The following is a 26,530-nucleotide window of genomic DNA, read 5'->3' on the forward strand; positions in this document are numbered from 1 at the left end:
CCTTCGCTGAGAACAGCTAACATTCTTATAGTGCACGTGTGTTTGCGGGTCTTAATAGCCTTTGTCTTTTCAGAGCATCTCACAGGCTCTGATGTTATCTCCTGCAACAGAATAGTTTTTAATGGCAAAAGGTCTAAACTTGCCAGAAAGAAAAAAGCAAGTCAGTGATTTGAGATAACTCTGGCTCACCTTCCTACCTCACACTGAATCTACTGCTGCTGAGAAGGAGCAGGGAGGGCCAAGAGGGAGTTCAGAGAGAGGAATTACAGTTATGACGACAGTCACCCGACTTGCCTTTCAGTCATTCCTAAGGTCTTTGTTGGATGCGTGCCATGGACCACCATCCACAATCTCCACACCAGTATTCAAGCAGCTGAAGTCTCCTGGAAAAGATCAGGCTACTTATTGAATAGTTTTACTTTAGATTCATGGTCACAAACCTTCAATGGGAAGTAGAAACTTCCTGGAAATTCTACTGTATTGCGTTCATATGTTTACATTTCCACCCTCCAAAATGCCTATTTCATGCCTTCTCCTCTCTCCTCAAACTTCCCACCCGACCTCAGCTGATGGCCACTCCCGCCATCTCCATTTCTAGCTTCCACACCCATACAACTTACTTCCATCCCTGTGCATCTTTTTCTCCCTCCCCTTATTACATTTTCCCTGAGGCTCAACCACCCACCAGCATCTTGCGTCTACTCTCTCCATCTCTTGAAATCTCACTTCACCTACTAGTTCCCCTATCTCCCGATGGGCTCCTTCATATCAGTGTCTAAACCTGCACAAATTTATCCTATAGTGTTAGAAAATCATTTTCTAATTACTGCTCTGTGTCTCTGCATAACCAGATTCTCCCCTCTGTCTCCACCTCCTCGTCTCCCGCCCACTCCTCTGTCCACTATGATTAGGCCTCTATTTCCTCCACTTTACTGAACTGTTCCTGCTCAACTAACTGTATCTTTATAGTGAAATCCAGCAGACCCCGTTGGGTCACCATGTTTCTTATCTTCTCTGCAGCACTTGATGTGGTTGACTGCTCTGTCCTGTTGGAAATACTGGCTTCCGTTGCTTTCTGGATACTACACACCCTTGATTTCCTCCTACCTCTTTGACCATCTTTGTGGTCTCTTCTTCCGGCGCTACTTCCATAGATGTTGTATCCCTTAGGAATTTGTCCTAAGCTCTTGTCTCTTCTCAGTTTCTACCAATGTATCTAGACTGTTTTTTACCCCCAAACACATGAATGATCAGGCACATCCCAGTTCACCTTGACAGCACACTTACTTGCCTCTGCCCTCACTCAACTCTCGTCCATGGTTTCTGACTGTTCCAGGTATGATCGAAACAAACTGTCCCTAAAGGAGGTCATGAATGTCCAGTACATTTCCTGTATGAACCCCACTGCAGGCAGCTTCACCATCAACCCACGGCTTCAGGTACAGGGGGAACTGTGACCCTGGGGTCCTAAACACCACCTTCCAGGCTGATGTCACTGGACTATGTGTGATAATTGGCCCCTCCCCTGTCCAGCCTCTTCAAGTGGTAAATCATACAGGATGCTGATTCGCATTTCCAGGGAGACAGAAAACCCCCTAGACCCAGAGTTCTGAAACTTTTTGAGCCAGAAGGAATCAGGGTTCATCTAATTCAACTTGGTCTTCAGGTTGAGAGAACTTCGGATAGGTGAATGACCCTCCCAAGGTCATGTGCATTCTCAGGATCACATTCAGATTTGGACTCAGATTCCCAGAGTCCAAGTTCCATTCCCTTCCTGCTACGCCATGCTGATGTCTTTGACCAGAAGTCCAAAACCCATTAATCATTTTAGGTTCAACCTAAGTTTGGGTTTAATGTGAGAAATGTGGCCAGAATGTAGAATTCAAAGCCCTTCTAAGAATTCTTCACCATCTTATCCGAATCCTGAAGAGGTGATTTCTGTCCTGTGACCATGGATGTCTAACTCGTGGCCTCCTCCACGTGCCTGTGCTCCCCTATCCAGCGTCACTTCAGCGTGTTTGCCCTCTCCTTCCCGGGAGCAGATGCCCTGTCCTCCATCTACTGCACCATCCTGACTCAGCACCTGAAGCTTGGGGACTTCCCGGCACCACTGCAGAAATGCGTCCCCCAGCTGATCCGTCTGGCCCTTACCTTCCACCAGAAGATCGCCACCACGTTCCTCCCCACAGCAATCAGATTCCATTACATCTTCAACCTCAGGGACTTGGCCAACATTTTCCAGGTGAGTCCATCGGCTCCAAGACACACTAGGAGGCTTAGCCATGATCCTGTCCCCTCCATTCTTTGCCAAACTCTCAGGCAAAGGCACAGTTCATATGGAGTGACGAATGTACAAGTAAACAGAGTGCTGTGGGGTCCGTGAGGGTCTATTCAACATAATAGAATTCTCTTTGCCCATTAAGTTACTTCTTGGTAAGCAGAGTGTATTTATTTCTGAGTTGGTTCCTTCGGGCTGGAGAAGGTTCAGCATTTTGGAGATAATGTCATCTAATGGTTCCAACATGCCTAGAAAAGAAAGTGACACAGAAGTGAGAAAACTATTTTGCAGGCCCTGGTGGTACACCCATCATTCTTGGGATGAAAAATAACATCCCCTAAACCATGCAGGATAGCTCTGCTTCCTAAAGCCATGTCATACTATTCCGAAGACACCATCCGCCAGCCACTGGGATGCGTCAGTCCTAAAACTTCCAGGTTATTTTCCAGGTCAAAGCCATTTCAGATCCTTCCAGCTGCTCATCTGAATAGTGGTGGCCTGTGTCTGCCTGGTGCTTCCAGTTGCTTGCCCCTTCACTACCAAAACCTCCAGAGGGCAATGCAGCAAACCCAGCCCTCTCTTCCCCTTGGCCAGGTACCGCATCCTCTTGTGATGGATCCACAGCCCTCCCATCCTGGATGAGAATCTGCAGAAACCACTTTTCAGAGAGACCCCTCTCCAGGGTAGTTCTGAGCCATTATTGAGGGAAAGTGCCTTTCATCCCAAGCAGAGGCCACATCTGTAGGGAACTATCAGCATGATCAGGGAGTGAGGCATGACCCTCCATGGGGATCACATGTGTTTGGGGTTAATTACATTACCTGTGCAGGTAGGACTCTGGGGAACCTCAGACTAGCAAAGGTCCAGACTCTGAGGCCATAGAGCCTGCAGGTTCCATGGTCAAAAGTAGCAGAAACCTACTATTAGTTCAAAGATCCAAGAGTGATGCTCCCAGAAAGCTTACCTGGAGGGTGGACCACAGCCCCACAGCCAGGTTGAGTCTCTGAGAGCTCCTGTAAGCTGGCTCAGGACAGCTCTCCTGGGTCACATGCCTCCCAAGCGTTAACTCAGCTACAAATGAGGAAACACACCCACAGAGCCTACACAGCCAGCCAGGGAAGGAGCCAGAATAGAACCTAGGTCTTTCAGGTCCCTGGCCAGAACCCCTTTCCACCACGCCGTTCTGTCCTTCTCACCCGTTCTTTCTATGAGGAGAACAGCATAAGACAGTTAAGGCAGCAAGAAAGACTCAGCTCCAAGCCTGTAAAACCCACAGCTCCGTGGCCCTCAGACCTAGATGGTGGCAAAGTTTGTGCATTCCCACGCTTACCTCCCATTTACTGAGTATTAATTGAGAAAAACTTCTTTTTTTTTTTTTTTTTTTAATCACACAAGCGGTCTCTGAAATCTCACTGCAACAGGATGAGCTGGGGGCATCCCCATGTGCATCTTCCAGATGAGCAAAAAGGAGTTGAGCCATTTGATCAAATTCATGCTGCCCATAGTGGCAGAACTAAAGGAGAAAGAGGCCTTCGGTCTCCCTCACACAGAGCGCCAGCCCAGCTCCTGCCTGGACAGCGCCTTGTCACCTGTGTGACCTGAGATTCATACTCACGACAACCTTCTGGGTTACACGTTATTATCCCGATTTAACAGAGGCTCGGAGAAGTTGCCAGCTGGTAGATGACAGCATGAATGGCCGTGGAGGTAGAAAAGTACAAACCATGTTAGTGGAGTAGCAAGTAGGTGGAAGCGAACAGTGACAAGGAGAGGTCGCGAGCAGTGAGATGGGGGAGGGAATTTGAGAACAGAGGGGATCCTTGTAAAAAGTCCGCCTTCAGTCTGTAATAAAGCTGGCGTTTACTGAGCCAGTCCTACACCCTCTGCATCTATTAGCTAATAATTGAATCCTCACAACCACCATCTCAGGTAACATACCGATCATTTCCAATTTAGAAATGACAAAACCGTGCTACAGACAAATCAGGTAGCTTGCGTATGTTCAGCATAACTGGTAATCAGAAGCCTCATATCAAAAAACTAGGGGGGTCAGCTCTACTGTGCCGGGACGTCGGGGTAGCAAACACTTCCTCAAGAAGGAGGGTTCTAGTCCAGCCTGTTTTGGTGGCAACTGTGCAAAGTCAAGGAGGAACCAGGGAGGGGAGATATTGGCATGGGAGGCTAAGTCTGTTTCTTTTCCGGACTCAGGCAGCCTGAGTGGCACCCCCCGGGCTCTGTGTCCCAGCCTGGCCTCCCTGCAGCCTGCCAGCTGTCAGCCCCCTGCCCCAGATGGGGGAAAGTGCATCCCTACCAGAGCCCCTGCCTCCCTCCAGCGCCGCCCCTCCTCCTCCAGAGCTGAGTTTCAAGGCCACAGCTTGGCTACAGCATCCCCCTCCCGCCCCCTCCGCCCTGCTTGTCTGAAGAAGGCCTGACAGAAGAGCATAAGGGAGGGTGTTGTCCCCGGGAAGACAGGCGCTGCCTGGAGAACACAGTTTTCCTCCATCCAGCTTGAGCCAAGGCTCAATCATTCAGACCTCCTCTGCACTTCACGCACTCTGTCCAGAAATCAGGCATCAGGACAGAATTTGATAGTGCCCTGAGTAGCAGAAATCATTAACCGTTCCCATCTCAGTGCTACACAAAACTGTCTAAGACGGTGCAAAGTTTGCTCTTGACGTGCTCTCATCGACTCAGCCCTTAATTGTCAGTCAGCCTGAGTGTTCGGCTGTAACAGGGCTTATACACATCAGCTGATGGCACCCCTCACTGTAAAACCCAGTCCCGGAGTCAGCATTCCCGGCGGGGCTTCTTCCTGCCGTCTGCACCTCGCACAGGGCTGGTACCTAGGAGACCCGGGAAGGAGAAGGGCCGAGATGTATGTGTGGGTGGGCCCAAAGGGACCTAATGAGATTTCTCTCTTTTTCTAAAATAAACTTTTATTAAAGTATAGCATCCAAGTAGAAAAGCACACAGGCCATAAGCATAGAGCTTGGTTGTCACAAAGTCATCACAGCTGTGTAACCACAACTCAGATCAAGAAGTACAACATTCCCAGCATCCATGGAACTCCTCCTTTTTCTTTCTTCCATTCACTGTTTTCTCCTCCTTCCAGAGCTAATTACTGTCTGGACTTCTAACACCATAAGTTATTTTGGCCTATTTGGGTACTTTATATAAATGGAATCATATGGTAAATATCCTTTTGTGTCTTTGTTCAATATTACGTTTGTACTTATATATACAATCATGTCATTGGTAAAAATGAATCATAGTAACAATTTCTTTCTTTCCAACCCTTAAATCTTCTAATTTCTTTTTCTTACTGTGCTGGCTACAGCTGCCACTACAAGGAAGAGAAGTGGTAAGAGTGGCATTTTGCAGCATTCCTAATTTTAGGGGAAAGCTTTTAATAGTTGGCCATGAAGTGTGATGCTTACTATAGATTTTTGTGGATGCTCTTTACCAGTTTAAGAAAATTTCTTTCTGTTTATAGTTTACCAAGAGTTTTTTTTTTTATCATGAGTATTTGTTGAAACTTAAATGATTTTTCTATATCTGTTGAAATAATTATATCCATTTTTTTCTCCATTTTTTCTGGAAATGGGATAAATGGGATAAATGACATAGATTATTTTTGAATGTTAAATCAACCTTGCATTCCTGTAATCAACCCAACTTAGTTGTTACATGGTGAACTTATTTTATTTTCTGGATTTCATTCACTGTTTTTTTCTATATAACATTTGCACCTATATTAATAAGGTTTTCCTATAATTTCTCTTTCTTCTTGTATTCTGAGTTTATGAAGTCCTCATAAAAAATGCATTGGGAAACGTTTCCTTTTTTTCTACTCTCTGGAAGATTTTTTAAAACACTGCATTGTGCCTTTCTTAAATGTCAGAAGAATTTAATGATGAAACCATCTGAAGTTTTCTTTGTGAAAGACTAAATTATAAATTCAATTTCTTTTTTTTTTTTCTTTTCTTTTTTTTTTTTGCGGTATGCGGGCCTCTCACCGCTGCGGCCTCTTCCGCCACGGACCACAGGCTCCGGACGCGCAGGCCCAGCGGCCATGGCTCACGGGCCCAGCCACTCCGCGGCATGCGGGATCCTCCTGGACCGGGGCACGAGCCCGCGTCCCCCGCATTGGCAGGCGGACCCTCAACCACTGCGCCACCAGGGAAGCCCTATAAATTCAATTTCTTTAATACATATTAGACAATTCACATTTTCTGTTTCTTTATGTATCAGTTGTGGTAAGATGTCAGTGTCATCAATTTCTAATTTATTGGCACAAAATTGTTTATAGTATCCTGTTGTTATCTTTTAAGTATCTGTTTTATCTGACATATGTTCTCTTTTTTATTCTGGCTATGTGTGTCTTTTCTGTTTTTCTCTTTCTGTCTTCTATCAGCCCTACCAGGGAGTTATCAATCGTGCTAGTCTTTTCAAAAGAAATGGAAAAAGAAAAGAAAAGTATACCAATATTATGTGTTTGACTTTATTGGTTATCTCTATTTGATATGTTTTTTATATTATTAAAATTTGCTCTTTTCTTTATAATCTCTTTCTTCCTACTTACTCTGGGATTGGGGTAAGTTTATTCTTGTTTTCCTAACTTCTTGACATGGCTACTTAGATCATTAATTGTCAGCCTTTCACCTCTTCTGAAATGTTTATCTTAAGGCTATAAATTTATCTCTAATTGTACCATTCACTGCATCATGCAGGCTTTTACGTGTTATATTTTTTTTCATTCGTTTCATAATATTCCTTAATTTTCCCTATGATTCCTTCTTTAACCCATGGGGTATTTGGAAGTATATTGCTTTATTTCCAAAATTTAGAGGCACTCAACATGACCTGGAAGAAGCAAACCTGTACAAAGAAAAGTAATTTTAGAAACTTGTAATTCTTCTATATTAATAGAGATTTATATATAAAGGGTTATGTGGGGCATATCAGAGGGATGTTGTTGGACAGGAGAGGAGATGCCCTGGAATACTTCATCAGAGAGCAGTGGAGCTAGATCTTGAAAGACGAGCCAAGGAAGTAAAGCAGAAGGCATGGAGGCACAAAAGTATTCAGGGTTAGAAAATAATTTGCAGTTTGTGAAACTGAAATCAAGATTTTCTGGGAAGTGATGGTAAGTGTGATGAGGAAGCAGATTGGTAGTCTTATTATGTCCAGATCTTTATGCCACATGGATGAATCTGAGCATTATTCTGTCCATAATGAGGAACAATTAAAGGACCCCTTTTCTTGTAAGACAAGAAAGAAAGCAACGAGGGCAAACAAGGCATCGATGAGCTTGAAGTTACAGGATCTGAAGTCATCGAGAGGCTCTAATCTCAGTGGTCTCCATTTTTCCTTGAAAAAGAGGGATAGGACACTGGCTAATAGTAACAGAGAGGTGACAAATTTGAAAAGAAGAGTAAATATTTGGAACGATCCCTGAGGTATATGAGAAGGAGAACTTACTAGAGATGAATAAATGGATTACTGGCCTGCGAAGGTTAGCTATATTCATTCCAGCTCTATGTCATCGTTCTGATTTTACATAAGCAATCATCACCCAGATTAGTTTTCAAAGTGGTACTTGTAGAAGAGAAATACAGCAGAGAAGCAGCCTCACCTCTCACTGTGGTGATTTGGAAAGTAGTGGTTGAAATTCCAGGCTCTCAGGTCAGATAGACCTGGTTTCAAAACTGTGTGGTTTTGAACTAAGGCCACTTACCTTATGACGTTGGGCATGCTTCCTGTCTTTCTGAATCCCAAACTTCACATTATACAAAATGACTATTGTAAAAATTACTTTGTAGCATCACGGATGGTTAAATGAGCTTTTTCTGGCAAAACATCTAGTTCAGTACCTGTCACATACTGGCTTCTATCATTTGTAACTGTTGTAGTTTTAAATTGCTATTCATGTTATTTTTTGTTGCTGTTTATTCTCCTTAAAGGGCATTCTCTTCTCCTCTGTGGAATGTGTAAAATCCACACAGGACCTAGTAAAGCTCTATCTGCACGAATCAAATCGGGTTTATCGGGATAAGATGGTGGAAGAGAAGGATCTTGATCTTTTTGATAAGATCCAAGCAGAAGTGATCAAGAAAATTTTTGATGTGAGTATTACCCTGTGAATTTATATTTACATTTGAAAAATAATCATGATTCTGCAAGTGATCACCCAAGTGATAAAAATCTAGCCCATAAATTGAAGAAGATCAGGATTAGATAAGGAAATAAAATCTGTCATTATTTTGCCTAAGTGAAAACTGCTGGAGCAAGAAGAGACACACATTAATCATAGAATCTCGGTGTTGTGAGGTCTGTGCAGCCCATCTGATCCAATCTTCGTCCTATATTAATGCCTCTCAGTACCATTGCTCAGATTGGTCATCCCAGATAATGCACCAGCATCCTTGGAAATACACTATCCTGTCTTTCCAAAGGCAGCCACTTTGGAATGGCAAATGGCTGGTAATTTAGAATGATTTTGAAATTTGGACCTTTGGAACAACTTTAAAGACTGGAGATTTATTTAAATAATTCTCTGAAATTCATTTCCCTGTCTACTAATCCTAGGTCTACATGACAAACCTTCAAATATTTTAAGACCATTTACCTTGTCCTTCCTTGGTCTTCGCTTTTCCAGGCCAAAGAGCCTCTGTTCTGTTAGCCATTTCTGACAAGACTTATTTCCAAACCCAAAGCAATTTGACATCATCTGTATTACTCTTCCATCAGTTCTCCCCTCTGAAATCATGGTGTCTGACTTTCATTACACAACCCAAGTGGGGTCTGACCAAAATCAAGACTATCATTCCCCTCTTCTTATATACTATAATTTTTGTTAACTGTGTTTGCCAAAATGTGTCTTGCTAAACAGTTGTACCACAATATACTCCTTGGAAAGAAGGTATCCATGATGAAATAAGTTGAGAAAGTACTTCATATTTTTCCTATCCCCATAACATTTTATTGTTTTTAATTTTTTAAATTGAAGTTTAGTTGATTTACAATGTGGTGTTAATTTTTGCAGTATAGCAAAGTGATTCAGTTTTTTATATTCTTTTCTACTATGGTTTATCACAGGATATTGAACATAGTTCTCTGTGCTATACAGTATGACCTTACTGTTTATCCATCCTATATATAATAGTTTGCATCTGCTAATCCCAACCTCCCACTCCATCCCTCCCCCGCCCCGCACCCACCACAAGTCTGTTCTCTATGTCTGTGAGTCTGTTTCATAGATAAGTTCATTTGTGTCATATTTTAGATTCCACATATTAGTGATAGCATATGGTATTTGTCTTTCTCTTTCTGACTTACTTCACTTAGTGTGATAATCTCTAGTTCCATCCATGTTGGTGCAAGTGGCATTACTTCATTCTTTTTCATGGCTGAGTAGTATTCCATTGTGCAAGATATATGAGAAAGTACTTCATATTATAGCCCTCTCTTGGAAATATACAGTACATTCAGCACATTAAAGCCCTGAAAATCTTGAATAAGCCTGATTCGTGCATCATTTCCCAAACATATTGGACCCTAAAACTCTTTTCCCTACATAAAACCTACTAATAATTTGAAGAATGAATGATTGATAGAATATACCCAGGAGAGCACAGGTATATGTTAACACAGCCTAAGATCTTATGACATTTCTTAGTGTCAAAATTACCCCACAGGGGGCTTCCCTGGTGGCGCAGTGGTTGAGAGTCCGCCTGCCGATGCAGGGGACACGGGTTCGTGCCCCGGTCCGGGAGGCTCCCACATGCCGCGGAGCGGCTGGGCCCGTGGGCCATGGCCGCTGAGCCTGCGCGTCCCGAGCCTGTGCTCCGCAACGGGAGAGGCCACAACAGTGAGAGGCCCGCGTACAGCAGGAAAAAAAAAATTACCCCACAACTAACAGTGAGCTTTCTGTTGAACAGAGCACCAGATTTTCCACACATACTGCTTATCTATCCTCTCTTGAACTTAGAATAATCAAATCTTGTATTTAAATATACCACGCTGTCCCTATGCTCACCTTGTTAGGTTTAGCTCCATATTTTTTCCTGATAAGATTCTGGGTCCAGCTCTGAAGATATATACAGTTTATTCCAACCTATATGACAGCTTTTTGAATGTTTGGACAGCATTTTAAGTAACTTATCTCAGTCTGCTCTTTACTAGTCCAAACACCCTAAATTCCTGCACTTGTCCTATCCTTTTTAAATGGCCTGATGTTCAGTGCTCTCACATCATAGCTGCCTGTCCGTGAGCATCGTAGAATTTGCCAATTTGTGTGTTCATTGTTAGCTCTGCACATGAGCCCTGACTGTCTTCTTAAGTTGGTCTGAGCTAGCACTTTAGAATAACAACATTCAGTCTTTGAAATAGAAGTTCCTACGTGGGTCTGTCTACTAAGAACACATCCTTTTGATCATAGACCTAGATATAATTAATACTGCCATCATCCTTCCCCAGCAACATTTAAAATGCCAACCTGAAGCACCCTGGCTACACCAAATCTTTGCATTGGTATTAAAGAAAAGTTGCCTATACTCAGCCATAAAAAAGAATGAAATAATGCCACTTGAAGTAACGTGGATGGAACTAGAGATTATCATACTAAGTGAAGTCAGTCAGAAAGAGAAAAACAAATACCATATGATATCACTTATATGTGGAATCTAAAATATGACACAAATGAACCTGTCTATGAAACAGAAACAGAATCATGAACATAGAGAACAGACTTGCGTTTGTCAAGGAGGAGAGGGTTGGGGAAGAGGTGGATTGGGAATTTGGGATTAGCAGATGCGAACTATTATATATAGAATGGATAAACAACAAGGTCCTACCGTACAGCACAGAGAACTGTATTCACTATTCTATGATAAACCATAATGGAAAAGAATGTTTTTAAAAAAGAATGTGTGTGTGTGTGTGTGTGTGTGTGTGTATATATATATATATATAACTGAATCACTTTGCTGTACAGCAGTAATTAACACAACGTTGTAAATCAACTATACTTCAATAAAAAAGAGAAAAGTTGCCAAATTTCCAACACAGAATTGATACAGTCCTGTTTCCACCGTTAAAAGCTTAAAGTTCTCTTATTTGTGGCCATTATATGATACAACATCACTATTAAGAAATCTTTGATTCACTGGGTGGGTTGGTTTTCTCTCTTCCTTCTACACATCTGGCTGTGATCATAAAATCAGAGCCTTGTTTTGTTCATCAGAGAGTCTTTGTAGACCAGGCTTTTCAGAACTGCACTTTCGTTGTTCTTCTGCCAGATCATTAGTGTAAATTGACTGCCATCAGAACTGCTTCCCAGTATATTAGCCCATTTTCAAACTAGGTAGATGTATTCCCATATCCCTTTCCCACATGTTTTCCTCAACCAGCAAGAATGGCTCTCCTGCATCACATTAAATCTTATCCAAATGTCTGGACATTTGTTGTTACTATCTAGCAAAGCCAGCATAGTTTAAAGGTTTTCTATGGCCCTGAAACCACCTTCAAAATATAATAACTCTTTGATATTTAACTCTTTCTACTTCTTTCATCTTATAACCAAGCAGCAGTCCTGGCTTCTTGTAGATGTCACTGTTATCCTCACTTTCCCTCCCTCCATTAGGTTTGATGCATCTCGTCCCCTGGGCTCACACGGCTAACCCTACAGTGATGTATGCCCTGGGTAATGCCTCTGCTGTTGAATAGCATGCTGATTTCCCCCTTCCCAGGTGGATCCTCCATTCTGAACCTTAGCAAAGAACAGCAGGTGGGGACAATTGTTCATGCTGGCATAAATTCCTACTTACGCATTAGCAAAGCTTTCTTTCTTGGACTTAATTCCTCTACAATCTCCACCTCTTGAAGTCTCAAACATTTGCGTTTGATAAGTAAATAGTTCCTTTCTGAATGAAAAAAAAAAAATTAGCTGCCTCTTGGAAACTTAAAGGATAGACTGGTAGTGAAGAGACATAGACCCCTATCTTTTAAGTCAGTTGAGTTTTACTGGGTGTTTATTAAACATGCTAAGGTCTGTCCTGTGGGCAAGGGCTGACACACAATAAGCCCAAATCTTTAAAAATGTTTTATAAATGGGGGTTCTGCTGTCAATGTTTTAATATTAGCATTGTCCCCATAAACGAATCAGTCACCTAAGGACGGCTCATGGCACATTTTTCAGAAACCAAGCCCTCTGGGTTGAGCCTATAACGTTGGGGCTGGCAACCTATAGTGTGCAGTCTCCCAGGAAATAGAAAAGGATGTTCTATGACACTGCTATGGGTTGGGAAGCAAGACCTGTGTGAATGGATGTGGGAGAGGCGAGGCCATTGGGCCGAGGACTGGTGCAACCCAATCCTAGTGAAAGAGCCCCTGCGGAGGGAAATGCACCCGTGTGTCCCCTCCACTGCTCTGCTCGGACAGGGCTCTTACTGTACGTGAGGGAAGGGCACCTCCACCTTCCATGTCCCATCCTCAGCCCACAAGGAATAACCAACATCATCTGTGACTTCTCATACGTCGTAAATGAATGTTAAACATACACATTTTAAGGGCTTCTCAAGAAAAAAGGAAGTGTTGGAAGCAGCACTGATAATTTTTAGAGCATGCTCAGAGAGAAAATGCAAGTGAGGTGTCTCCACTCTGTGTGGAACCAGAACTGAGAGTCACTAAGGAGGGTCCCTGTCCCTGTGTCTCATCACCAGGATCTCAAAGAGACAGTGGAACAGACCCAAAGCCTGAACATGTATTGCCATTTTGCAAATGGTATTGGGGAGCCCAAGTACATGCCTGTACAATCGTGGGAACTTTTGACCCAGACTCTGGTGGAGGCCCTGGAGAACCACAACAAAGTCAACACAGTGATGGACCTGGTTCTCTTCGAGGACGCGATGCGCCATGTGTAAGTGTGCTTCTCATCGTGCCTTTCCTCAGCTGTCTCCTCTTCCCAGTGTCAGGGGTCTCATTTGGACATTTGATGACACTTTGATGAAACGGGAAAGCAGCTACTGCTTCTGCCATGGAGGTCAAGATGGCGGCTGGTAGAGCAGCAGCTGTGGCTTCTGCCACTGGCGGTAGCCGGGGCAGCATCGTGATAAACTCGGAAGGAACTGGATTTATTTCCTTGTCTGCCATTTAAGTCCTGGGCCTGATCATGGTGACACCAAGGGAAAATGGGAGGTCATAAAATAAGGCACCGAGCAGCTCAGGACCTGCACTCTCAACTCATACTAGTCCAGTGAGATGGAAGGTTTTAAGTGCACATGTTTCACAAATTAACTCTCTTTTTGAGTCTTGCTGCTGTCAAGTGAACCAGGGAGAGCAGTCACCAAGCCTCCCAGGTAGTTTATACTCACACGGATGCTAATCCTATACTGTTCTTCATATTCCGCAATCCGAGGTGCATTGACCACCCCTCCTGCCTTCTACAATCTCTCCACCCTGCCCCCTGCTACCCAGAGTCTCCAATAGCAAAATCCACTTTATCTTCAACTTCTCTGAACTTCCACACTGATGAATTCTAACTGAAACCTAACTGAACCCTGCATTGAGGAAAGCAGTTTTTTCTTCCCCATTCTATGCACCCCAGGGCCTAGAGAGAGGTACGGACCCTCCTTCTCCCCCACCCCACCCCAGTGGCATATTTAAACCATTTCTCCTTTTATCTTTTATGAACCCCAGTTCTTTTGAAGCACAAGTACCTGGACATCCCTACTCATCACCCCTCCTTGTCACTGTCATCTGCTGACATCCCGTTGCTCCCCATCATTTACCACCTACCTCAGTGCTTGGACCACTTTCTCTCCTCAGCCACCCCTTTCTTCATTCCTGGCATCTGTGTGTCACCTGGTCTTTCTGTTCCTTGGCCTCCTTAGCTCCAGCAATGTTCCTTACAACCCACCTCAGCCACTCACTCACGTGTTCCTGCCCTAGGAGTTCCATCATCAATAATAAAGCCACATACAAAATCTCCAATTCAAACATTCCACTCATTTGTCTCTTCTACCCCTCCACTAACCTGCTCTAGTTTTTATTCCAGCTATACTTATTTCCCAGTTTTACTGAGATACAATTGACATATAACATTGTATACGTTTAAGGTGTAAAACATAATGATTTGAGTATATATTGCAAATGTTACCACCATAAGGTTAGCTAACAACCATCACCTCAGGTAGTTATTTTCCTTGTTATGAGAGTCTTTCAGATCAACTCTCAAATACACAATAGAGTATTGTTAATTACAGTCATGGTATTGTACATTACATCTCCAGAACTTACTTATCTTATAACTGGAAGTTCCTGCTTTTTGACCCCTTCACCTAATTCCTCCACCCACCTCTGGCAACCACAAATCTGACCTGTTTCTGTGTGTTTGGTTCTATTAGACTCCACATATAAGGCAATAATACAGTATTTACTGTTCTCTGTCTTATTTCACTTAGCATAATGCCCTCAAGGTCCATCCATTTTGTTGCAAATAAATACATTCCAGCTATTCTCAAACTTCATCAAGACTTCATTTCATGGAACCACCTACTTTCTCAAACTCCTTTATCCTTCTGTCCACCATGTCTTTACTTTCCTCGACCACCATAGATTCCATCACCCAGTACAAGCTCCCCTAACTTTCCTGTCATTGCATCCATGTGACAAAGCTCTACTCTAGCTAAACCTCACTATCTTCTTTCTCCACACCTGCCCCTAAACATATGGAGATTATTGAAGAAAAACCATCATCATGTTGACTTGATTTTCTTGCGATTGTCAGCCACAAAGTTGTGGGCCCTCAACTTTGCTAGAAACTCTCCTCTATGACCCTGGGCAGATTGCTGTCTTCCCCTTTGTGTGATGACTGCATCACATGTTTCTCTCCTCAAGCTTCTAACATCTCTCCCCTCTCTTTATTCCCAATTAATGAGCACACTTTTGCTGAGATAATGAAAGCAGCCAGAAGACAATTCTCTCATCTCCCTGCCATCAGATCGAACAGCCTCTCTGTATCCCACCTGCATCCCACCCACAAGTCCTGCCTTCTGTACTATTTCAGCTAAGGAACCATCCCTGTGCCTACCTGAGGCCAAACCCTCCACGTGTGCCCTGGTTCCCATCTCCTATCACCTTCTCAGTGACTTTACTCCCTCCTGCAATGATCCTTCCCTCCCTCTTCTCTCTCTTCTTTTTTTGGGGGTCTGTGCCTCACCACTTGTGGGATCTTAGTTCCCTGACTAGTGATTGAACCCACACCCTCAGCTGTGAAAGCACCAAGTCCTAACCACTGGACTGCCAGGGAATTCCCTCTCTCCTCTTTTCTCTTTCCTTCTCTTCCCTCTTCCCCATCATCAATTCATTCATTTCTGGATCATACATATCAGCATACAAACATGCCATATTATCATTTATCAAAAAAAAGAATAAACTATTCCTTGACTCTTATATCTCTTTCACCCCGTACCCCTGTTTCTCAGCTCCTATTCAAAGAAAAACTCATCAGAAGGGTTGCCTTTACTATTCATAATTTCTTGCTTCTCATCTGTTCCTTGATCCATTTCTTACCACTTGAACAAAGAAGCTCTTATCAAAGTCACCACAGACCAACCTCTGGCTAAAGTCGGTTGTCACTGCTGTGTCCTTACCTTATATTATTTGACTCCCCTGCTACATTTGTCATGATTAATCACTCTATTAATTTGTATACAGCCATCCATCCAACACCTATTTATTGATTAGATGGTCTTAGTATGAGTGTAGGGATCTTTGTCTTATTCACTGCTAGATCCCCAATACCTAGGACGGTGTCTGGAACATAGCAGGTACTCAGTAAAATTTCTTAGCACATCATATAGGATAAATGATACAGAGGAAAACAGAAAGGTAAAAGGGATAGAGAGTCCTTGGAGGTAAGTGCAGTCGTAAATAGGGTGGTGAGGGAGGCTTCACCAAGGAGGCGGCATTGGATCTGACATGTGAGACCCGCACTGAACACAGCTCACCATGGGCTGGTGCACGGTGTTCTGCCTGCATCAATTCTCTTGGGCTTCACAAACAACTTGAAGAAAGTCAGGTCTCCTATTATCCCTATATTATAAGTAAGGGAACTGATATCCAGAGAGATGAGGGAAGTTGTCCAGCATCACTCACACCCCAGGAAGAGGTAAGCCAAAGCCAACACTCATGCAGAGTGTCCGCTCAGGACCATCACACTACAATGCTTCATACATTCCCCTAATCCAGTGTAAACTCCTTGAACACACAGACTCTCTTGCTCACTGCTGAATCCCCAGTACCTTGGACAGCGTCTGGTGCGTGGTAGATGGTCAGTAATAAGGGTTTTAGGGTGTTTGTTCACTAATCTGGTGAAACTTCAGGGAGTATTTTCCCTCCTCTCTAAGAGCTGCCAGAGCCTGTGTCATAGTCTTGGAATTGAAGAAAATCCTTGTCTTTTCAGGGTAAACGTAATTTGGGAGAATAGCAAGTGATTCAGTCAATGTGGTTTCCAGCATGGGTGATCAAACTGCCTAATACTGTTCTTAGGGAAAAAATAAGACGATGAAAACTGGCTTTTCTCCTGAGGCTCCTAACCAGACTCTGAAGATAGTTTCCAAAGAGAAACCTGAGCTGCATTAGCAATGGCAAAATAACTGGAATAATGAACTGCCTTGAGGGGGACAATTTGGAAGAAGAAAATGTATCTGGATGTATAATTTCCTGTACGTTTGTTTTAAAATATCAATGTCCCATGACTTCCTTCTTGCACTGCCCTTCCCTCCCCTCCCGGGGGCTCCTTGATCCTCTTTGTTGCCTCTACCCGCAGAGAAAGCAGAAGCATTCCCCTCCTATACCGGCAAACGGGATGCCGAACAGCCCGGTGAGAAACACAGGTGACTAAGCTGTCGGCGTCACTCCACACAGTGCCCCGACGAGTCTGTACGCGCTCTCCCAGGAGCCCCAAGGGCCAGGCCCAAGTTCTAATCCTCATTCTGCCACTAATTGGCGGTGGTGCTTTGCGAAGGACACAACTTCCCCAAGCCTCAGTTTCCTCCTCCATGACAAGTGCTTCGCACTTACTAAGCGGTCCATGGTGTTAATCTTTATCTTTGCACTGTTGTTTTCTTTCCCTAAAAGCACCATTTGCTCCCCTACTGACTTCCTTCACCATTTCAGCACATTCTCGTTCTACTTTTTCTGAAAGCTTCACACTAGATCTTTCCCCTTGCTTTTGGCATTATCTCCGTCTACTTTTTCTTTGTTTTTTCATTCCGATGTGTGTTTTTCTGCCTCCTCTTTTTTCTCTTAGAATCGCTTCACGTTTATTAACAAAAAAATTAACTTCAGATGTACTTCTCTTGTGCCCCTTCTTTTGTGCATCTTATTGGTTCTCGTGCATGTGTGTGTGTCTGTGTGTGTGTCTGTGTGTGTGTGTGTGTGTGTTTAGTCTTCAATAAGCCAGCTTCCTCCAGCTGTGCTGTGGTACATTTTCAGCTTTTGTTTTTAATCTCCCAGAAACTCAGTAATGGGCTTAACTCTGACTGCCTTGGTTTTCTGGCCCAGAAATCCTTTAGAATATTGATCTTCTTTTTAGATTCTGTAATTTAAATGCAGAGTCCTTTGCCCTCGTCACAGGTTGTTAATGAATCCCCAGCTGGAATCCAGTGCTGACAGTTGCAGACTTAACCATTCCTTCTTTGGAAACTTCAGCACTAATGATGCATTTCCATTTAGATATTGAATAGCATGGACCATGCTAAGCTGAGTTCAGGCCTTCCAGAATAGAGCTGGGTGTTGGGTGGCCCGCAGAACCTACTTGGACTTCTCCTCCCCCATGCCTGCCTCTCTCCTCAGTAATTCATTCCTGTCCCCTCTTTTTTTGAATCTGAAGAGAGGACCTGGATATCTTAGCACCATATTTTCTCCTTTTATCATTGTAGCCAGGCACCATCTCATGTAGACACAAAGCAGATGATTCCTTGCACCTACCTGACCTCAAATGTGATGCTGAGTATCAGGTCTGGGGTGTTCTGCTTACATTTAACAAAAATTTCTTGAATGCCTTTAATGTGCTAGCACTACAGAGAAAACAAGATGAGTGTACAGACTCTTCAGATGTCTAGAAACCATGGTTTAATAAGGGAGCAAGAGAAGTGTACACCTGTCTGATACAAGACAGAGTATCACAGCTATATAATTATAAACGAAAAAGTAAAATCATAAAAAGAGCTAAAAGTACTCAGTAAATACCTTCTGAGTATTTAGGGGAATAAAATGTCACTACATAAATTTAGTGACATACAAGCCCTCCACAGCAGCTTCATCACTGGTTATGTTATCCCCGAATACACTGGCTTAACTTGCACATTCGACTAGCACAGTCTAACATATTCTCACCCTCCAGTATCATAGAGTCAATTTTTGATCACTTCTACCCGAGAAGAAATTGATGCCACCATTCTGGGGGCCAGTTTTTCAGTATTTATCGAAAGTCGTGAAAAGTGTCTTACTAGGAACTTACCCTGCGGCCATAATTAGACCTATAAACCCAGGTCCCTCCTGTCAGCATCACACATGCCCTCCAATCCTGCCTGGCTGCCTTGGGCTCTTCCTCCACCACCACTGCTTCACCAGAGGCTTTGGCTTAAAGCAGAACAGGGCGACCTCAGTCCACTCAGGCAAGAGGTGAGGCGAGGTTTGGGGACAATTTAACGCCCTCTTCCCAAACTCAGCCCAGGATGTGCCTGCAAGGAGGGCTCCAGTCCTCACCCGGACCATTACGCCTGCTCCTCACGGAGGGAAGTCTGATCAAAGCCTGTGCCTCTGCTTCCCTCCCTCAGCTGCCACATCAATCGCATCTTGGAGTGCCCGCGGGGAAACGCTCTGCTGGTTGGCGTAGGGGGGAGTGGCAAGCAGAGTCTGACAAGGCTCGCGGCTTTCATCAGCTCCATGGATGTATTCCAGATCACGCTGCGGAGAGGCTACCAGATTCCTGACTTCAAGGTAGGGGGCCGGGCAGCTGCGGGGGGGAGGCTCTGTCTCTCCCCAACTGCCCACGACTCCCTGTCACCCTGCATTAGCTCTTCAGCTCCCTCGCCCAGAATTTCCCCTTAATCATCTGTCCACCTTCTTCTTAGACTTTGGGCTGGTGACTGGAGGTGCTTAGACCCTGAGAACACCGACCTTCCCAAGGTCTGCATCTGGGAGACCTCAGCTGCTTTAGGTGCATCTGTAGAGCCTCAGCTCTCACCCAAATCGGAAGCACATCTACATCAAATTCAGCACACAGCTCTCCAGCGGCCCTAGCAGACAGAAGGAATACTGCCCGAGTTTTATAAGAATTGCATATATTAAAGGATGGGTTCAGTAACCACCAGCCGCTGGGACCTTCAGTGACATGAAGAGACGTAAGGCACTTAGGAGCCACGGTGCACGCCCTGAAAGTGGAGAAAGGCATTAAATACGACCCTCAGAGGTCACTTTGTCCAGCCCCCTGTTTTGATCCATGGCCAACAATAGAGGCCCAGTAGGGAGTCATGAGGTCATTTCCATCAAGATGCTGCTCTTGCTGTCCCTGGGAGAATTCCAGCCTGCAGAGAGCCAGACCCGCCCACCCGACTTCATAATCTCTCCGCTGGTCCGGCTCACTGCTGCTCTGAAACCACAGCTCAGCCTCTTGCGATTGGCCGCATCTAAGGTCATACTCCAGGTTCACATCAGGTCAATCTTTAGTGCTTCCAAAAAAGAAAAGACAAGATAGTGCTCATGAGAATCATGCATTTACAGAATGATCTAAGACACTGGTTCTCAACCTTGGCCATGTACTGGAATCCCCTTCAAATAATAGTGATGCCTGCATCCCACCCCCGAGAAATCCTGACTTAACTGTTCTGGGGATTGGCCTGGGCATCAGGACAGTTGAAAGTAACCTGGGTGATTCTAAGGAGAGCTGGGAAACACTGTCTTAAGTGATTCTGTAAATGCGTTGGTTGAGAACCACTGATCTAAAAGGAAGTTTATTAATGTCAAAGGGGAATTATTTGGACACAAAGGAAGCTCCGCTATAAGGAAATGTATGAGGCTGATATAGAATGAGCTTTGAGTCGTGTGAGAGAGAGATGACTAAGATTACGGACCAATGGCTGAGCTTCGGGAAAGGGATGCATCAAAGGAGCCAAGAGTGACCAAGCTGGAAAAATTCAGGGCCTGGCATCCTAGCCCCAAACTTCATCTACCTATAGTTTTGAATGGATGTAAGTTCCTACCAAATGATTGTGTGTGCGTATGTGTGAGTGTGTGTGTGTACGTTCCCCAATATATTGTTTAACAGCAAAAGTCTTTGCTGGAGCTAGCCATAAGGACATAAGACTCTGCTACTATATGATATATTCATCCCCTAGGCCAGGAGGCCCAAGTACATGACTCTTCTGTCAGGACCAAGAGCAATCACTTGCCTCCCGGGGCAAGCCATTCATTTGTATGATGATATAAGTAACACAGATGAACAGGGGAACATCTCTGTCCTTTGGAAAGCTGTTACCTGTTTGCACAAAGCAGGAGCTCTAGAAGCTAATTCAGGAGCCACAGTGGTTGTATGAATTAAAGCTCATCATTATTTATTCTACTTGCCCACCTCTATTGGGATCGAGGCCTGGGAATGAGGCATATTTTCCGGCCTGTGAGTGCAAGATAGCACTCCTCCCTCCCTCCCATTGCTGGTCTCTTATCAGGAAAGCCCTCTTCTCAGAGATCTCTGACGTTGTTTCTGCAGGCGGACCTGGCCAGCTTGTGCCTGAAAGCCGGGGTAAAGAATCTCAGCACCGTGTTTCTCATGACAGACGCCCAAGTAGCTGATGAGAAGTTCCTTGTGCTCATTAATGACCTCTTGGCATCTGGTAAGAGACTCTCTGCACTTGAATGTCTCTAACCAATTCCTGCTGGAGTTGGAGTCATTCCAAGGTGGAGATTTTGTTCTAGGTCAGAAGAGCGAGGTCATAGAAATGAGGGAGAAAACTGACACAGCGGAGAACTGGTTCATCAAGGTCCTTCTAGGATTGCTGCTGGGCCTGCTGTCTTTTATTCTCCTTACATGCAAAACAGATAGTAGTCTTATGACTTTCTTAGTGGGACTAGATATGACAATAGGGGGAAAGTAGGTTAGGGCCTGCAGATCTGCTGAGTCCAGAGAGCAGGTGCTGTTCCCTCCCCACACCCAAGACGGAGAGAAACTGGGATGTGTTCAGTATTTCAGGGAGGGAAGGCATTAGCAGCAAGATACACACACAGAGTACCTGCACACACACAACTTACCCAAGAGGGCAAGGTTAGGTTGCCAATTTAATTAATCAAGGATTCAGAACTTTATGAATTTTTCTTAGATTACAAAGAACGTGACAACGGCTGTCTCAACTTCCCTGTGACACTATCAGTGCAAGACAGGACTTCAGTGGAAAGTTCAGTTCTTGATACTTTGCTGCCCTTATTTTTTTAGGGATTCAGGACTTATGCCAACCATTCTAGAAAAAAAAGTTTAAGTATACACATATATGTATATACATATATGTATATATAAATATACATAAACATACACAAGAGATAATATATATGTATATATACCCAAGAAGATAAAACAATATAGTATAAAAATTATGCATTTTCAGACATTTGGGGTGTATGTATATTTATATTAATTAAAAGGAGAATATGATTTCCTGACTCTTAACCCAGATTTAGCATCTATAAAACCACCTCTTATCTGGGCTAATAGTCAGTGCACAGATGTTCTGAACAAAATTTCTGCTTCCAGATTTCCATTTCAGAAAGCCTGTTTCTCTACAGTTCACCTCCTGGCTCTCTGACTAAATCCTCTTTAGTTTATGAAGTCAAAGGACCGAGATCACAATATACTTCTCCAAAGTGTATTCCATGTCATATATATTTCAGGATGGCTCTTTCCATGCAATCTCTAGGAACTTTACTGCTTCAGAATCGTTGACTGCTTCAAACTTTGTGCCCTTGTACCCCAGGCCATTTTACTATCACTTCCATGACGAGCCACTGGTCTTTGGTCCAGACCATGCACTAGCAGGCTCTGTGAGCAACCTTCAACTTCCTCCTGATAAGGACCAGAGTCGCATCAGGTTGGGACTGATGGCTCCACCCATAACACTGATCCCACACTCTCATTCCTTTCCCAACCTGCCCTATTTAAGTTAGTTTCATATCCAGGAATTTGCCTACTAACTCTTATACCTTTTCTCCTCCAATCCAACAAATTGTCCTTTTCTTAAATACTGTCTTTTTAACATCCCACCACCTTCTACAACAGTATTTCACCTACAACACTGCCTCACCTTTTGTTATTTTACCAAATAATGAGAGACGGGTCCAACTGTCCTCCCACCCTGAAGCTGCGCCCTAAAGTCTAATTTCTAAAACAATCAAAAAAGGTAAAATTGTGCTTCCAAAGACTTATAGCTTTGGAGATGCCAGGCATGTTGCCAGCCTCACCCTGTATCTTATTTGGCTCCAATCCAGCCAGGTCACCTTCTCCTATAATGACGTCTGAGACACAAACGATGTTACACTTTTACCAATTGAAATTTTATTCTTCAATTAAGTATTTTTAATTTTTCATTTAGAAAACAACTTGTTTCAAGTTCAGATGAATTTTTGAAGCCCTGCCCAGTGAAAACTTAATGCAATCAGTGTGCTTCAAAGTCATGGAATTTCAAACTCACATTTTTAAGGCTTCTGTACAAAAACAGGATTTACACACACATGTTAAAATGGAGCTACAATTAAAAGTAATACTTTTCTAATCTTCATCCCTTTTATCTTAACCATTTTGACAGGGAGAATTGAGCATATCTGAGTTCTAATTTTCCCTGTCAGATAATTTCTGGCTAGAAATTAACTGACTGCCAGTCCAGGCAGAGCTACAGAGATTCCTCAGAGCCTCCCCATCCACTTAGTTTTTCAATTTTATGGGGTGGTGCAATCACTGCATTCTTGGATAACACAGTAGAGACTAGGAAGCTATACATTGGGCTACCTTGTCATTAGCTCATCCCTCTCTAGTCATCTACAAATCCTATTAGGTTGAAGATAAGGTACAGTGAGCGAATTCCACTGATTCAACACTCCCCCAATACATCTTCCTCAGTGACCTCATGATCTCGTGCCATAGGCTCTCTGCTTTCCTCCCACACTTCTTTAGCTCATTGATTCATCCCTTGGTTTCCTGACACCATTTCCAGAATCAAACTGTATTGGTAATTCAGCACATAAATCCCACCTCTGACACCACCCAAACATTTCAGAACCCATCATTATGCCACTTGCATCTCAGATTGGTTACAGACTGACAGTAAGAAATCCTCCACTCAAAAAATTAAATCAAGTTTCTTAGCAAAAGCAACATAATTGTATAAGAAGCAGGGTGGCCACCTAAATCAGAGTGAATGAAGCCTATCTTTCAGTCACTTCCTTTGGCTACCAGAGTCCTTAATGGGGCTCATGAAGCTTCTGGTGAAACTATGCATGAAATGTTGGCCCTTGCTGAGTCTGAAAAGTTCAATTCTTGCTATGTCCTTGTTGCCCTGTATAATAATTCCTGAAGAATGTACACTGGCCATCAAAAGCAGGTATTTAAAAACTCTCACAAAATTTGTTCTCTCTTGGTCCTCCTTCAACCAAACTCAGCATCAGCACGGGCCCATCCTAATCTAAAGGGAGAAAATAGAATCCTTTCCTGGTTTTTTGGTACAGCACACCTGCCTCCAGGTTTCCAGCATTCCAGAAAGCCCATTTTACTGCAGTCCCAGCTAAGAAGAACTAGTCTGCTCCAGGTGTGGTGTCTTTTCCTCTCCTTACTCTGCCAGATTTCATACTTCATTTTACTTTGGGATCTTATGTTGGGATTTCCTTTTTGCTTTTCAAAAGGCTTAATTGTTCACTCCAAAATTAATATTTCTCTTCCCTGGCTCAGACTAGATCACTTTGCATCTATTTGTGTATTCAAAACCATTTATTAAGCTTCCATGTTCCAGTCAGTAACCTCTATGTGGTCTATTGGAATAGTTGATAACCAACTGAGTCCCCTCTCTTGTAAAGCCATATGCCTCTCCATCTCTGAAACAGACTGTCCTTATTACATTTGGGCCAAATCTCCTCTTGGAATGTAAAACATGAAAAGATCCTCTCATCTTCCAGGTGCTTTAGGATTAGATGCAGGATTGACGTGTTAGTGATCTGTACACATCACATGAGAATGTGGAGTCTGGAAATATTTGTAACAGTCTTGGCATTGGATTGTTCTCCTCCCATGAGCATCTAGAACTGGATTCCCTGATAGGCCATCTATGCTTTACACAAGTTATGTTCTGGCCCAGTTTCCCTGAAAGGAAAAAAGACAAAGTGGCAAAAGAGATGTGGCAAAGATGGCAAAGACGACAAAAGAGAAGCCATTAAGCATGCATCAGACCTCCTAAGCATACTTTGTGGTCTCAGCGGATCTGTTTACCTCATGCGTCCCCAAACCATAAACCATGGAAATTTAAACCAGCACCTGGTTGCTTCCAGCTGCCACACAGACATGCCCAGAGCGTAATGCAAAAGGATGCTTGAGTAACAGCTTTGCGTTTCTTCCTGTGGTACTAAATTCTCATACAAGTTACTTGAGACTATGTGTCTGTGCATTCTCCTACATTACTAACCTCTCCCTCCCTCCTCTCCCTCATCACCTATGTCCAAGAGATAATCGGTTGCCACCAATTTTACCCCCTAACTATTTCTGAATCCGTTCTTCTCTGTCATGACTACCACTGATCTTTTCATCTTTTGCTTCAACAAATGCAGACACTTCTTTTTTTTTTTATTTTATTGAAGTATAGCTGATTTACAGCGTTGTGTTAATTACTGCCATACAGCAAAGTGATCCAGTTATATATATCCTTTTTTACATATGTTCTTTTCCATTATGGCTTATCATAGGATATTGAATATAGTTCTCTGTGCTATAGAATAGGACCTTGTTGTTTATCCATTCTACATATAAAAGCTTACATTGCAGACACTTAACTCACCTCCCTACCTCTCAGGGAGGCCCACCCCCATCCATTCCCCTCACTGCTTCCAAAAAGGTCCATCAAACTATAATTCCTTCATCAGTTCCTAAGTGAATGCACGATAAGCTGTTTTGTACAGAAAAAACAAACAAAAAAAAAAAAACAGCTGCCTTGGACCTGCATCCTTCCTTCCTCACTAGCTTACCTCCCCATTATGATCTAGTAATTCCCACCTCCTTGAAATAACACACTGGACTGCCTCCTGACACCCTTACTGGCTCGCGCCATTCCTTTTGAACCTCATGCCCTTCTCCTTCTTTCTCTGGATTAACTTCTACCCATAGTACAAGACTTATCTTGGATGTTATCTCTCTGGGAAATCTTCACTAATCCACTGTCACCACGAGGAATGAGAAACATCCCTCTGTGTTTCTCTAACATTCAGTGGCTGCACACACCACCATTGTACTGAAACGACATTGTAAACTTATGAAAGGTAGAGACCGTGTTGTCTGTTGTTGGTTCATTTCTTGTTATGAAATAATCCAGAGGTACAAAAGATAAGGATTAAATACCTACTGCCCAGCTTAGGAAATAAAACAACACTGATATAATTATAAACCTCTGTAAAGACTGTGTTATTTTCACCATTTACGTTGTCAGCACTGAACGCATCCCCTGGCCCATAATTAGCATTCAAGAGGTATTCGTTGAACCAAGGTGTGTAATATCATGAGAAAGATGTGTCATCTTACATATTAGATATTACTGTTGAACACGTGCTTTGAGAAAGTTTCCAGCCATGCAGAGAGAGGGCCAGGGGTCCTGAGATAGTCACCACACTCCCTGTTTTTTCTCCCTTGAGACCAGGGAAATGTTTCTGAAAGATGTTATTCCTGGGTGGGGTCAAAGCCCTTAAGCCATTGTGATGCTAACTGGTTCGTGCAGAATAACCCTCAGCTTTGCCTTTTTTATTACCAAGCTCCAGCTAACGAAACCATCTTAAACTATCTCAAAGCACTGTGGCCTCTGAGAGCCCCAGACCACACAGAGAAGATGATGATGAGTCTGACTTGCAAAATATCAGGACATGTTAAGGACTGCAAGAAGCCATTCTGCACTAGGCAGCAGAAATAGGGCTTCCCAACTTTAGGTCACAAGGGGAAACTCTTCAAATATT

General features: G+C 43.4%; 1 protein-coding gene across 1 annotated transcript in view; it reads left to right on the forward strand.

The window, feature by feature from the left end:
* Positions 1-26,530, forward strand: part of DNAH9 (dynein axonemal heavy chain 9) — a 301,303-nt gene that overhangs the window by 167,069 nt on the left and 107,704 nt on the right. The window contains exons 41-46 of the mRNA XM_024752602.1: positions 1,337-1,439; positions 2,003-2,242; positions 8,242-8,403; positions 13,000-13,196; positions 19,123-19,285; positions 21,054-21,177. Of these exons, the coding sequence (XP_024608370.1) occupies positions 1,337-1,439; positions 2,003-2,242; positions 8,242-8,403; positions 13,000-13,196; positions 19,123-19,285; positions 21,054-21,177 (989 nt within the window). The remainder of the gene's footprint in view (positions 1-1,336; positions 1,440-2,002; positions 2,243-8,241; positions 8,404-12,999; positions 13,197-19,122; positions 19,286-21,053; positions 21,178-26,530) is intronic.

Source organism: Neophocaena asiaeorientalis, unplaced genomic scaffold (genome assembly GCF_003031525.2).
Source record: "Neophocaena asiaeorientalis asiaeorientalis breed wild unplaced genomic scaffold, Neophocaena_asiaeorientalis_V1.1 scaffold540, whole genome shotgun sequence".
In the NCBI taxonomy this organism is placed as follows: domain Eukaryota; kingdom Metazoa; phylum Chordata; class Mammalia; order Artiodactyla; family Phocoenidae; genus Neophocaena; species Neophocaena asiaeorientalis.